The sequence below is a fragment of the Rhopalosiphum maidis genome, chromosome 3, assembly GCF_003676215.2.
Source record: "Rhopalosiphum maidis isolate BTI-1 chromosome 3, ASM367621v3, whole genome shotgun sequence".
NCBI classification, from domain to species: Eukaryota; Metazoa; Arthropoda; class Insecta; order Hemiptera; family Aphididae; genus Rhopalosiphum; species Rhopalosiphum maidis.
The window spans coordinates 68,098,734-68,112,062 of NC_040879.1; the positions used below are offsets into that span (position 1 = coordinate 68,098,734).

At 26.2% G+C, this 13,329-nt stretch overlaps 1 protein-coding gene across 1 annotated transcript; it reads left to right on the forward strand.

Moving 5' to 3' along the window:
• Positions 1–3,043: 3,043 nt before the first annotated feature.
• LOC113559232 lies at positions 3,044–10,476 on the forward strand. Its single transcript, XM_026964873.1, has 7 exons — positions 3,044–3,071; positions 3,160–3,239; positions 5,019–5,162; positions 5,691–5,933; positions 7,023–7,255; positions 10,073–10,205; positions 10,282–10,476. Exons 1-7 carry the CDS (start codon positions 3,044–3,046, stop codon positions 10,474–10,476), a joined length of 1,056 nt encoding a protein of 351 aa, XP_026820674.1.
• The last annotated feature ends 2,853 nt before the right edge of the window (positions 10,477–13,329 follow it).

Here is a 13,329-nt window from a genome sequence, read left to right on the forward strand (position 1 = left end):
AATTTAAATATCAACAGTTTACAATTTGAAGGAACAAGACACATTATATATATATTATACTATTATAGTAATAATAATATATAACATTGTATTCTGTAATGCTATTAGCGTTTAACTGCCTTAAAATATTTTGAAGATTTTGAATGTATGAGTCACATTAAATGTCACTAATATGTTTCTTTAGAGCACAGAGAAAATGTCTTAAATCCTATTATGCATTAGGGTGTCATAATTTGCAAACTTTTTATTTGTGCAGTTTGATAACTATTCGTAAAAAAAATCGAACTCATAATAAAGATATACCTAGATACCTAGGAATTAAGCAAACAACTCGATCTAAAAAACCGTGAAATCGAAAACGCGGAATCGGATGAAGAAAAAAACACACATTTTTTACGAAGCACCTAACACGAAGCTCGTGTGATCGAGCTGACTGAAGAACTGGAACATTTGTGGTTGACGAATTAGAATTTACGTAGAACCATGTTAAAACGGAACGCTATAGAAGAAAAATAAAATAACATGCAAGTATATATAAATCGAAGTTTGGTTTAGACAGATTGGAAATGTTGGTTGCAAACTTAACTTTACTAGACATAAAGAAGGCTTTTGATGTGTACACTATAATATACTCCTAAAAAAATTGTACCTAGCAGGAATTCTAATTAATTATTTATTGCCTCTAGACAATATTATAATTTAATAAAACATATATATCAAATAGGTTACAAGTTATTAAAAATCATAATACTTTCAGCAATCAATTATTATTATCTCATGGAGTTCCTCAAGGCACTGTCCTTGGTCCTCTTTATTTGTCATATATATTAATGGATTATTAAATCTAAAAGTTAATACCAATGATTATTTATACAGATTACTGTTATTTTTTTAACCAGTAAAAACGTAGGCTCATTATACTATGATGCTAATCTTATACTGAAAAATGTTAAAATTGGTTTGACAACACTTCTTGAACTTAATCTAAATAAATCCAACTATATATATTTTAATACTAAGCTAATTAGTAATAATCATAAAATTTGTGTGCATACGATAAAATGTAATGGAAATTGTATCAACTGTAAACACTAACACTGCTTCAAGTTAACGTAAATAAATATTTAAGTTTAACCATTGATTATAAATTAAAATGGAATCACAATTTTTTTTTTTCTAAATTTGTATTGTATTGCACTCAAATTTATATATCCTCCAACACAAGCTTTTGCTTAAAGGAGAGTTGCAAATATGTTAATACTTTTTAACAAACACTGTGTTTATCAAATATTGCTAAGTAAATATTATTATTATTATTTAGGATTAAGTATATAAATATTTACTATCAAAGGTCATATATAGAGATGCTTTATAAGATAATGCAATCCATGCCCTGTTTAATAGCATAGGCAACATCCTACAATTCCTCATACGAAAGCACAAACAAAACATACTAAATAAAGCACTCAGTCGCATACCCGATCAATATCCTGTCACTGTTCATATATCTTATATTTAATTTGTTAAATAAAATATTGTTCATAATTCACTTTTGTATTTTAACAATATATACTCTACGCATAGTCGTGTATACTCATTTTTTTTTTTACATAAAAGGAAAACTCTTATTCACACCCCGAATTAAATTTACACGTTAATAAATATATGTATAAAGTAAAAGTGCGTTTTAAAATTAACCAATCCAAATCTGTACATACTACATTTACACTTAAATTAACACCATGTCCTGAAGTAACGCTTTTTGGTACTCAGATTCCCCCATCCCCAAATGTTAAATATCTCGGACTAACTCTCGACCGCCGTCTTACATGGGCTCACCATATCAAAGCCAAAAGATTACAATTAAACTCCCGATTACGAATGCTCAAAACCCTAATTGTCAACAACAAACATTCAAAATTAAATATTAAATTACTTCTTTATAAATCTCTCTTAAAGCCAATTTGGACTTACGGCCTACAGCTATGGGGCAATGCGAAAAATTCTAATCTAGATAAAATCCAAAGGTTCCAAAATATAGCGTTAAGGAAAATAACCAATTCACCACCATATGTGTCAAATCACACACTTCATAAAGACCTGCATATGAAAACAATCCAGGAAGAGGCAAAAAATTACTACAAACGGTTCCACCTACGCCTTAACTCACATCCAAACCCACTCATAAAAAATCTAGGTGTATTAACCATCCCTGGTAACCCTCCTCGGCGTCTCAAGCGTAAATGGTGCAGAGACCTACTAAACCCTTAAAAAAAAAAAAAAAAAAAAAAAAAAAAAAAAAAAAAAAAAAAAAAAAAAAATATTTGTATAAGTTAAAATAACATATACGTATGTAAAATAAAAGACGAAGTGTCATCAGTGGGTGGCTTCTTCACTCAAGATTTTCCTCCTGTAATATTATAGCCTATATTCTTATTGTGCCTTGTGTACAGATTGTATATATATTAATAAAGAAAAAAAATATAGAGCAAAAGGTGGTGGGTAACAATAAATAATTTTTTCCTCCCTCCTAATTAAATTTTAGTGCAGTGTCACGGAATATTTTATAAATTTATATTTAATTTTTAATTACACATCAATACTTGTCTTACAACGATATATTATTCAATATTGTATATTTTTTCAATTTTTATTAATAATACAAATTAGGTATACAATAAAAAAAACCTTTTGTTAACATAGGTATAGGTTCAATAAAATAAAATATAGCTATGAATTAAGATAAACATACGAGTGTATAATTATATGAAATCTTATATAATAAACCGCTAAAAATATATATATATATACATATTATTATTATTATTATTATTATTATTACTATTATTACTATTATTATAATTAATATCTGAATTCATGCTATGTAGTCATAATCATTTAGTTAGCAACTGTTTGTTTTTTTACATTTTTATTTCGCATTATTGTTTATTGATAACTTTTATGCCAATAGAATTTTTTCGATTTTATTAATCTGATTACTAATATTATAGTCGCTTGCATTCTCTACATAACATATTTGAAAATGAACAAAAACGTGATAAGCTATACAGGTTAACTAATATGTGCTAATGTTTACGTTTTGAGTCTTAAGAACTAATATATACCTTATTCTAATTAATTATTATTTCACTTATTTAGAATGCTGCAGCAAATTGGAAAAAATCGCGTCTAAACGAAGAATTTATGGATCTGAATCGGCTCTCAGGTTGCACAAAAAAGTAATGAAACATGAAATTTCCTATAACAACATACAAAACAAGTTAAACTGTTAGATAGGTACCTACGTCCTGTTTACTAATTACTAGTTTGCTGAAACCACAAATTCATATAGTTGCGGTAGGAGCTGCGTGCAGTGTCTATAATAATAATTTATAAAGTTTACTTATGTAACAAATACTAGGTAAATAGAAGATAAGTATGTATAGAAAGATGTCATCACGCTATTTGGTTTTTCTCTATGGCCCACGCAAAACATAGACAAAACGAGTTCATAAAAAATATATTTTTAATTAATCCTAGAATAAAATCACCCATAGTGAAAATAATAATGAAGAATATAATAAATAATAATATATAAACAACTACAAATGCAATAAAATAAAATATTAAGACAATTTATATTCAATCATTTTTATATAGACGATTTATATGGATGTGTTAGGTTATTATTATATTACGTGCGGGTCTGAGGAATAGAACAAATATTACGCTAAAATTCTTATAAAATAATATTAAAAGCTAAAAATGAACAAAAAATATGAGGTACACAATTTTTTTATGAATAATGTGCCATCATAAAAAGGATTTGATTCATACACAAAACAATACTTATCATGATTTAAATAGTTTTAAAAGTGCCTAATAAAATATATTTCACAAAATATTTATAAATAATTAATATCAAATCAAATGGGTATCAAATAAGGGGAAGTTTCTCTAATTTCTCCCTGGGTCCATTACAAGTTACAGCAGCATAAATATTTACACATTATACAATTCAACTATTCATACAAAAATAATAAGTAATATATTTTTATTTTAAATTTATGTACACCAAAATTAATATCAATTACACTAATTGTAACCCTCCATAATACTAATATAGCTATGGTATTTTAAAATCATATTTCAAAAAATATTTATTGGTAATAAAACTTCTTCTGATACCCTGACGAAGACTACACTATAGGTTGTTTGTATACTGCAATATCTTGTACCTATAATACTGTTTGGTTGATATTTCAGTAGAGTTAACAATTTAAATAAAACATCTATTTAAAATACACAAATAAATAATGACTAATGATTACTGACAAGACTTGTGAGCAGTAAATGCACTTATATAATACATAATATACTATATAGTTTTTAAGGATAATTTTCTGTAGCACAACAAAAATCACAACGGTTAAGAACTGGTTTATTAAAAAAAAAAATTAGCCGTTTTTATTGTGGTCCTCCAGTAAATTCTGAAGTTATATACACAGTGATTGTTTTATTCAGTCAAAATAAAACAATATTTTTATCATTATTTATTGATTCGAAATTTATATAATATAATCCTTCACAATAAAATTACTTTAAATGAATACGCCGAAAACAAGCATATGATATGGTCTTTACATTTGTAACAAAAAAATAAAAATAAAAAAAATACCATATTGTTATAATTGGGTGATATAATCATCTATTAATAAAGAATAAATGACTTTCAAAAATGTTAACTACCTATTAATCGAAATAATTCATAAATTAGATTTTATTTATAGTAATATTAAATTTAACGGTTTCGAGAGTTGGCGAGTTGATTTCCTATATATTATTTTTTATGCTATAGCTTCGATTTTAGTACTATTAATATCAATGTACCTAAAATGTTTATAGAAATTTTGTGTTTGGTACTACTTTTATTAATTAGATTAGTGCCTATTATCAGTTGTGAAAGTATAATATATTACCGTAACCATCTTAAATTACTCATAAAATATTAATTCTAGGAATCCAAACTTGATGTATCTAATGAAAATCTTCTCAAAGAAACAAAACAAAAAATTAAAAAAATGCCGTTTATTTGTGCCAGTAGCGCTAACAAAAGTTATAATATGGGTGTAAACATACAAACAACTTTGTCCATGATAAAGGTAAGTATTAATTGTTATAACTTATAATAAATATAACCTATTAATATATTATTACATATAGTGTTTAAAAAAGTTCGCGGTAAAATGTTAATATTTTTAGTATATTGTAAAATAATAAATAATCGATGTTTTTTCAATTTTAACGCATATTGCATACTTCAATAATTATAATAAAAATTACATATTAATTATAAGGTGAAAATGTAATTTTAAATAGAAAAATAAAGGTCCATATTATAGGTTTTTAATATAAGAATATTTGTAGTTTGTACATTAAATACTTTTTCTGAATTTATCGTTTAATGATAACAAAGCTGTAGGTGACCAAACCGTAATCAGCCCCCCTTCACGGCTAAGTCTGGCCATGATCCATTACATTAGTCGATCAATGGCTATTTCCTTCACTCGTCTTGCTGCGCCTAAGGATAATAGTTTATGATTATTATTTAGCTATTTATTGTTTTATACGTAATTTTTTGAAGTTAAGTTTATTTATAAAAAATAATAAATACCATTATGAAAATTCAGCAATTCCCTGGTCAAAGTTATGATGATCTGGATTCGATAAATGCATCTACTAACTTCATCATTGAAACAAAATCGAACAAAAACAGCAAAACGAGCTTAATATCACAGCAATCTTCTGATGGTCAAATTTGCCCAGTTATTTCTGAAGAAAAATTTATAATACAAGAGGACAATACCGATAATGGTTTTAAGCTAAACCCGTGGGCAGTAAAACAAACCGATACTATTAAAAATCATACTGAGGTAACTTTACTTATAGTAGATAATAAATTAATAAATAATATTGTGCTGCAACTGCAGTCCATGGGTGGAGCTGAAGTTCTGTTAACTTAGGTATACATTGAAAAATACCTATATTATATGCAATAAATTTATGGGTGTATATTAATAGCACCAATTTCCAGGTAGTCAATTTTAGGGTCAGATTAACATCATGTAAATTCTACTGGTACATTTTTTGACCTACAAACATAAATTTAAACTCTATCGAAACTAAATTAATTTAAAAGCCAACAATAATATTATAATGAAAAAATTCATGTAAAATTATATTCAAGTATATACAATAAAAAATTAATAAGGTAATTAAAACTAAATTTATCAGTTTTTATTTAGTTTAATTGGAAAAATTTATTATTACGACTAATACACTTCATCAGAAAAAAAGTTTTAAAAAAAATCGATTCAATAAGTATAAAAATAATGTCGATGAAGTTAACATATATTTTACAGATCAAAAGTTAGTTCCAGTTGAATTTACATAAAAAAAGAACAATTATACAATTGTTTGCGATCGCTAAATCTAGGCAGATAAGCAAAGCTAATTAATTCAGCTAAGCATAAGCTTAATTTATTTTTCTGTAAGATAAATGAATAAAATTTATTATGAAAAAGGGGAGGAGAATGACTCACTCCGACAACCTGTCATATTAGTGGTAAAATTAAAAAAAATAAAAACATACATTTCATCATTAATTAGACAACCTTATTTTACGCTGTTATAAAAATCATAACCGTCGTCCGTCTAATTGATATAAATACCTACCTTCTGGCTTTTAATTGCAAAATGCATAAAAATCAATATCAATTCTAAAATTAACGATATATGTACAAATATATAATAGGTGTTCATTTTATGATGGAATTTGTTAGATATCTTCGAAATTATAAATATAATTTTAAAATTGTCATCGTTTATATATTTAATCACAAATACTTGAAATACCTAAAATCTGTATGAAATGTATCAAATGTGGATGTTTCAAATATTGCAAAGTACATGATAAACGAATAATTGCTTATTATAATAATTATATAATTATTTTAAATTAGTGCGATCAACAAAAAAGTTCTTGTTCTTGTCCGAATCGTTCCATGGACAGTTACCAAAAAGTAATGGCGCCTTTTATGATTCATTTGAAACGTAAACATAAATCAATAGAAGCTCCTCAAAATCCTTACACTAAAGCAAAAGTCGTACAATACTACGAATTATTGTCCAAGCACATGCAAGAGCTTAAGCTAACTATAGGCGCAATGGACAGTGAACTTCGAACATTAACAGAGTAAGAATTTTTTAGATTAATTATCTATAAGTAGTAGCTACTATATATCTATATAGTATATTGACAAAATATAGTAAGTATAGTCTGTTGAAAAACTAGCGTTTAAATATTAGTTTAAGATGCTTTCGTAATACGGCATTTTAGAAACATACTACCTATTACCTATATAATAATGGCTTCATTTGAGCTAGACTGCGATGTAGTAGGGGAACAATACGAGTATTTTTAATTTTGTCATAAGAATATTTATAGAAAAACTAAACTACTTTGTCAGGCTACACTTTGTATGTTATTATAATAATTATTATTATTTTTTAATTGGCGTTTCTTAATAATATATTTTGGAAGAATCTGCGTCAATTTAGAGCAGTCATTTTCAACCATGACGTTCCAATAAACGATAATACAATGCATAAGAGCATGCGACAGCCAGCGCATTACCTTAACTTAAATTTACTAAATTGTCTAAATTAATTAAAAATAATAAATGTAATAAAATATTAAATTTAAATCATGTTAAAAATATAACTATTGCTTAGTACACATTATATTATGATGTATATCACTTATTAAAATTAGATAAATTAGAACTATGGTCTATTCATCCTGGTAAGTAAGTATTCATCAAGTGTTCGGTTTACAAAATCTTCGCATATATGTAAAATACTTTTTTCAAAACCAGAAAAATAGTGTTATTTGTTTTAAATAATTTGGTGACGAGACATTTATTTGTATTTACGGCAGTATTACGAGTCTTTTACATTATATCATAAAATAATTCTTTGCAAGACGTCAAGATTGATTAGGTACAACACTTATTTAATGTCAAAACTAGTGTGTACCTACTTACTATATAATGAATGTAGGTACTCTTCCTGTGCAATTTTGATTTTCGTTCAAAATACCACCAAATTATTTTATTTTAATTTCGTCTGTCCTATCTGTAATTACTGTAATTGTTGTATTGACTTGTTATGTACTGTAATTACATTCTCTTATAAAACTATATGATTTATAACACTATATCTAATACAGTTCTACAGGATGACGTTGTATACTAACCACAATTGATATTGTACCAAATTATAATATACTAACTAGTTATATATCTGATTATCTCGATTATCTAGGTAAGTATCTGGGTAATAACACTATTAACACTATGTTATAGTATATACGGATATTCTCTCGATTATTTATAAATATATTTTTAAATATAAAATTTGTTGCACTGAATCGAAGCGCACATAAATGTTGCATGCGCTTAATCGTCGTTCGATATAATTACCACGCCCAATTAAAGAGGACGTTTTACTCGCATATATTGTCTGTTTTACTATTGTAAATTGTAGATCATAGCAAATTTTTGTTCAGCAGAACACATTTTGTGATGTTAGCTTTAATATTAAAGTAAATTTGCCTATTGTAAAATTTAAAGGTAAGAATATTATCTAGGGTATCTCATATGATTTTATTGATATCTTAATTTTTAAGTGAGCTATAATTATGTAAAATATTAAAACTTTAAAATGCTCTTAACTTGCTTAAAAACTAAAATACCAATAAAAGCCCATGCGATGCCCTAGATAACATTATTACCTTTAAGCTTGATAATAGGTAAATTGACTCTAATATTAAAGCTAACATCACAAAATGTGTTCTGCTGAACGAAAATTTGCTATGATCTACATTAGTAAAACAGACACATGCGAGTACTTGTAACGTCCTCTTAATGTGCGCTGATAGATTACCGGCGCAATATCGACGATACACACTTTTGCAAGGTGATTTACCGGCTGTAGTCAATTTGCACCAAAATTGACCCAAAATATATACAACATGTGTAATTTGCACCAAAATTAAATTCGATTATTTTTTTGATAGTATCTCGATAGTACCAACTTACAAGTTTCTTTATCCTCGTATAAATTTAGCTTAGTTTTTAATTATTAAATAGCTAAGCTTATACACGTAATGTTGTAAGTTTATACAAAATCGTATAATAATTATGAATATAAAAAAAAATCATTCGTGTCCATCTAGTCTTGGCGTCAACAAGTATATCGAGGAATAATCAAATATTTCAAAATTGAAATAATAATAATAATAATAATAATAATAATAATAATAATTTCAATAATCGAACAAATAATCATTTTGGTGCAAATTACAAACACTACTTTCGACTGACTCCCAATTTACCGTGTGGTGCCATCACTTCACTCCGTAATTCGAACAAATTTGATTTGAATAAAAAGCAACGATTTTACACGCATATTATTATAGTGATCGATAATAATTATGCTTTCTCTACGCTCGTCGCTCACGCAGACATTTCCGATTATTCGCTCGTATCAGCATTGTATTTTTTTTAAAACGGGAAAGATGCTCTTCTGTACAATTGTAAATTTCGAATGTACTTAGTCACTTTGTACATTATAGTAGCTAAGTATTATACATTGCAGTGACCTATATCCTCCACACACGTCAAAATGGTTCTAAATATTATGCATTTTCTTAATTACCTATTAATATGAACAATCGAAACAGTTACGCACCGTTACCGCAAGTCAAAACTACCTTATTACAATCTCTTTTTCTAACTTAGTTATAGTGCCTAGGTTAATCAACCAACTTATAGTCAACTAATTTACTATATTTAAAACTTTTTAAGTTACTGTAATACATTATTTATTTTTTTTTTTACCAACTTTCCCAGACAATATTTATAATACGTCTCAATCATCGTACTTAATATATCATTAAGTACCTACCAAATAAATAATATAGGTATTACATTATTACGTATGTCATTAGAAAATACAATAAGCTATACGATCAACATATTCGGGATCAAAACAAAAATCTCATACCGATATTACTTGATACTGAAGACCAAATTAACGCATTACAATCCAAAGTAGGAGATGCTATTGACGTGTACAAAGAAGTAAAGACATTTAAAAAAATCAAATTTCGACAAACCTATACAATTATGTATTTAAAAATACAAACGTTTACATTAGGCGGCTTTTGTGAATACAGACGAACTATCGAATTCATCATCGAGTCTTTTGGCCGATATTAAAGCAAACGAAGATCCGAGACCTAAGGAAACGACAACTATACGTTTATCCAAAATTTTACGGAGAGTTCAGTCCCTACAAGAAAAACTCAAGACCGGCCATTTCCTTCACGGTTGTGGTGACCAGGCGGAATAACTGTGTACACATTTTATGGTCATCATTAAAACTATCATTTCTAATATTACAGGACACAATCGATTAACGATATAGAGTTAAGTGGCAATGATAGGGCTAATAGGGCATGCATATTACCTTACCTATTACATTTTAAGTTATAAAAATTGTCATGCCATAACAATATATTATATTTAATAACAATATTAAGATAACTGAACTTGTACATCACTACCTGACACCTGCAGATATTCTTATATATTTTTTGTCAATATTATACGTCATTAGTGATTATACCATTTATACATTTTTCTCACTTGATTAAGTTCTTATTAATTATCAATACTACGTTATTTTCATTAAGCATGTGATGACTCAATGGTTGAAAACTTGAAAAAAATAAGATCTATTAATATCTTTCATTATAAAATTTAACATAATAATATAATATTCCCAATTTAATTAAAAATTAATATCTATCAACTTCAAACTTGTATTCATTCTGTAGACATGGACACACGATGGTACATTATTATCTACGTAATTATTATTATTGTTTTAGAAATATACTTGACCATACTATATTATACTTGTAAATTTATTATAAATTACGATAAAAAAAAGTTTGAACCTTTTAACAATAAGATAATTTTTACTAAATAAAAAAACATTTTCAAAAAAAATTTGTAATTGTATTGTTTATTTGTCGATCAAACAGTAGAAGAAAAATATGCTAAATCTATTTTCACCATAATATATTATATATAAAAAAACATTATTCCTCATTTAGTGATCACTTAGTTATGTTAAATTTCCAATATTAAATATACATTAAGTAATATAAATTATAATACCTATTTAATATTAGCATAGTTAAACTTATGTATTATGTCAGATATTATGATAGTTTACTTACTCTCAGAGGTATTGTTCTAGTTAGTAAAGTAAGTAGAAAGTTGGTGAGGTTAGCTTGCAATCTAATTAGATTTTTTTTGTCTTCTTTATGTCTTTTGACATAAATCTAGATAGTTACAGATTTTACTATACTGGAACGTACGTAAAGTTGGCACCCCAAAACTATGTTTGTTTGTACCATCGTAAAAAATGAGTTGCACATTTTTTTTTTATCAACGTTGCAAATTGGTTGCAAAAAAATAAAACTGATTTGGAACCGATATGACGTAAGTCGAAGTGCCAATTGCACGTACGTATAGTGGAAGGTTATACAAATTGCATCAAGTCTAGATAATCTAGATATATATCACGATATCATCTTATATTCATATACGTTTAAGATTTAACTAAATGGTCGTGTCCCGTTTTGCTGTTGTTTCATTTTGAAAAAGCCAAATAAAATTAGTTCCCGTTTAAACTTACAATGATCCCACTAATGCTCGAGTTATAGTTTCCGCTTTTTAACACATTTCCCTTTTCAATTTTATAAGTTTAGGACCGTCAATTTAAAAGGAAAATATCTAGGAATAGTTAAAAATGTGCTTTAGCGATCGTTGAAATGAAAGTCAACCAGTCTACACTTATTTAAAATAATATAGCAACAATATTTATATGTTAAAATTATAATCCATTAATTAACTGAATAAAAATTAAATTCATCCTATAGTGAAATATTGAAATTTTTATACAAATATTGATAATAATTATTTATTAATTAATAATAATATAGTCCTCAAATTGTAGCTTTAATCATTAATATTAATTATTAATATTTAATGCATTGAATATCTTGGTTGACAAAATATGACAATACTCGAGAAATTTCTATATTTTAGGGTCTTGTTTTCGTCTACTTATAGTACTTGTTTTTTTTTCCATAAAAAATATATAATTAATTAATTAATTCTTTATAAGCTTTTGGTAAATTATAAATTTATAAATTGAATGATAAATGTTCGTAAAAATAAAATTTATTTAAAAAAGAAATATTACTTACAGAATATTTTATTTAAGTACTAAATACTAAAATAATTACACAAAATATTTCAATATTTTATATTTCATATAAATTTCAAATTCTATATATTTTATAATATACCTATACAAAGTATAAAGAACAACACTCATTATTTCAAAATCTATTAATGTTTTAGAAAATATTTTTTTACATAATTTCTATAATTGAAATAAAACAATATTTTTTTAAATATTTTTATCATTTTAATTTTATAAATTTTTACTTTTTTAATTTCGTATTTTAAAGCAGGATATTTTTTTTTTCATGTAAACCAAAATTCGGACCATTAGTTTTTGAGTTATAAGTTATCACTAATAAGTATTCAAAGTTAAGTTGAGTGGAGTGGTACGAAGGTATTTTATATATAAATATGATACCGTATTTTTTTGTTTTATAATTTTAATCACAAACCAGTCCAATATATTGAAATGTATGTCACCCTTTGACAACAATCGCGTGTGTTTATGGTGTCACATTCCATAGCTACTACAAATTGATACTATAGGTAGGTATACCTACGCGTATTTTAATCTATGCGTATGATATGCTCGTTGTACAATAATTTATACTTAAAAAATATTTTTATACTATTAAAAATTAGAGAAATCTAACTATAATGCTATAGCTACGAAGTTTTTGTGGACTCTATAAATGTATTAAATAACGTACTTGACTGACAACCTATTATATTTTTTAATGTTCAAATAAAAACATTTTAGTGTTCAATACAAGACTTAACACTTTAACCAGTAACTCTACGTACCTACCTAAATGTTCTGATCTTTCATATGATAACTATAAAATGAGTAATATATATTTCATATTTTATTTGCGTACGAGTATAATAGTGTTTGTAGTTTACTCTCAATTTACAGGATATATTATTTTGACAAATAAATAAC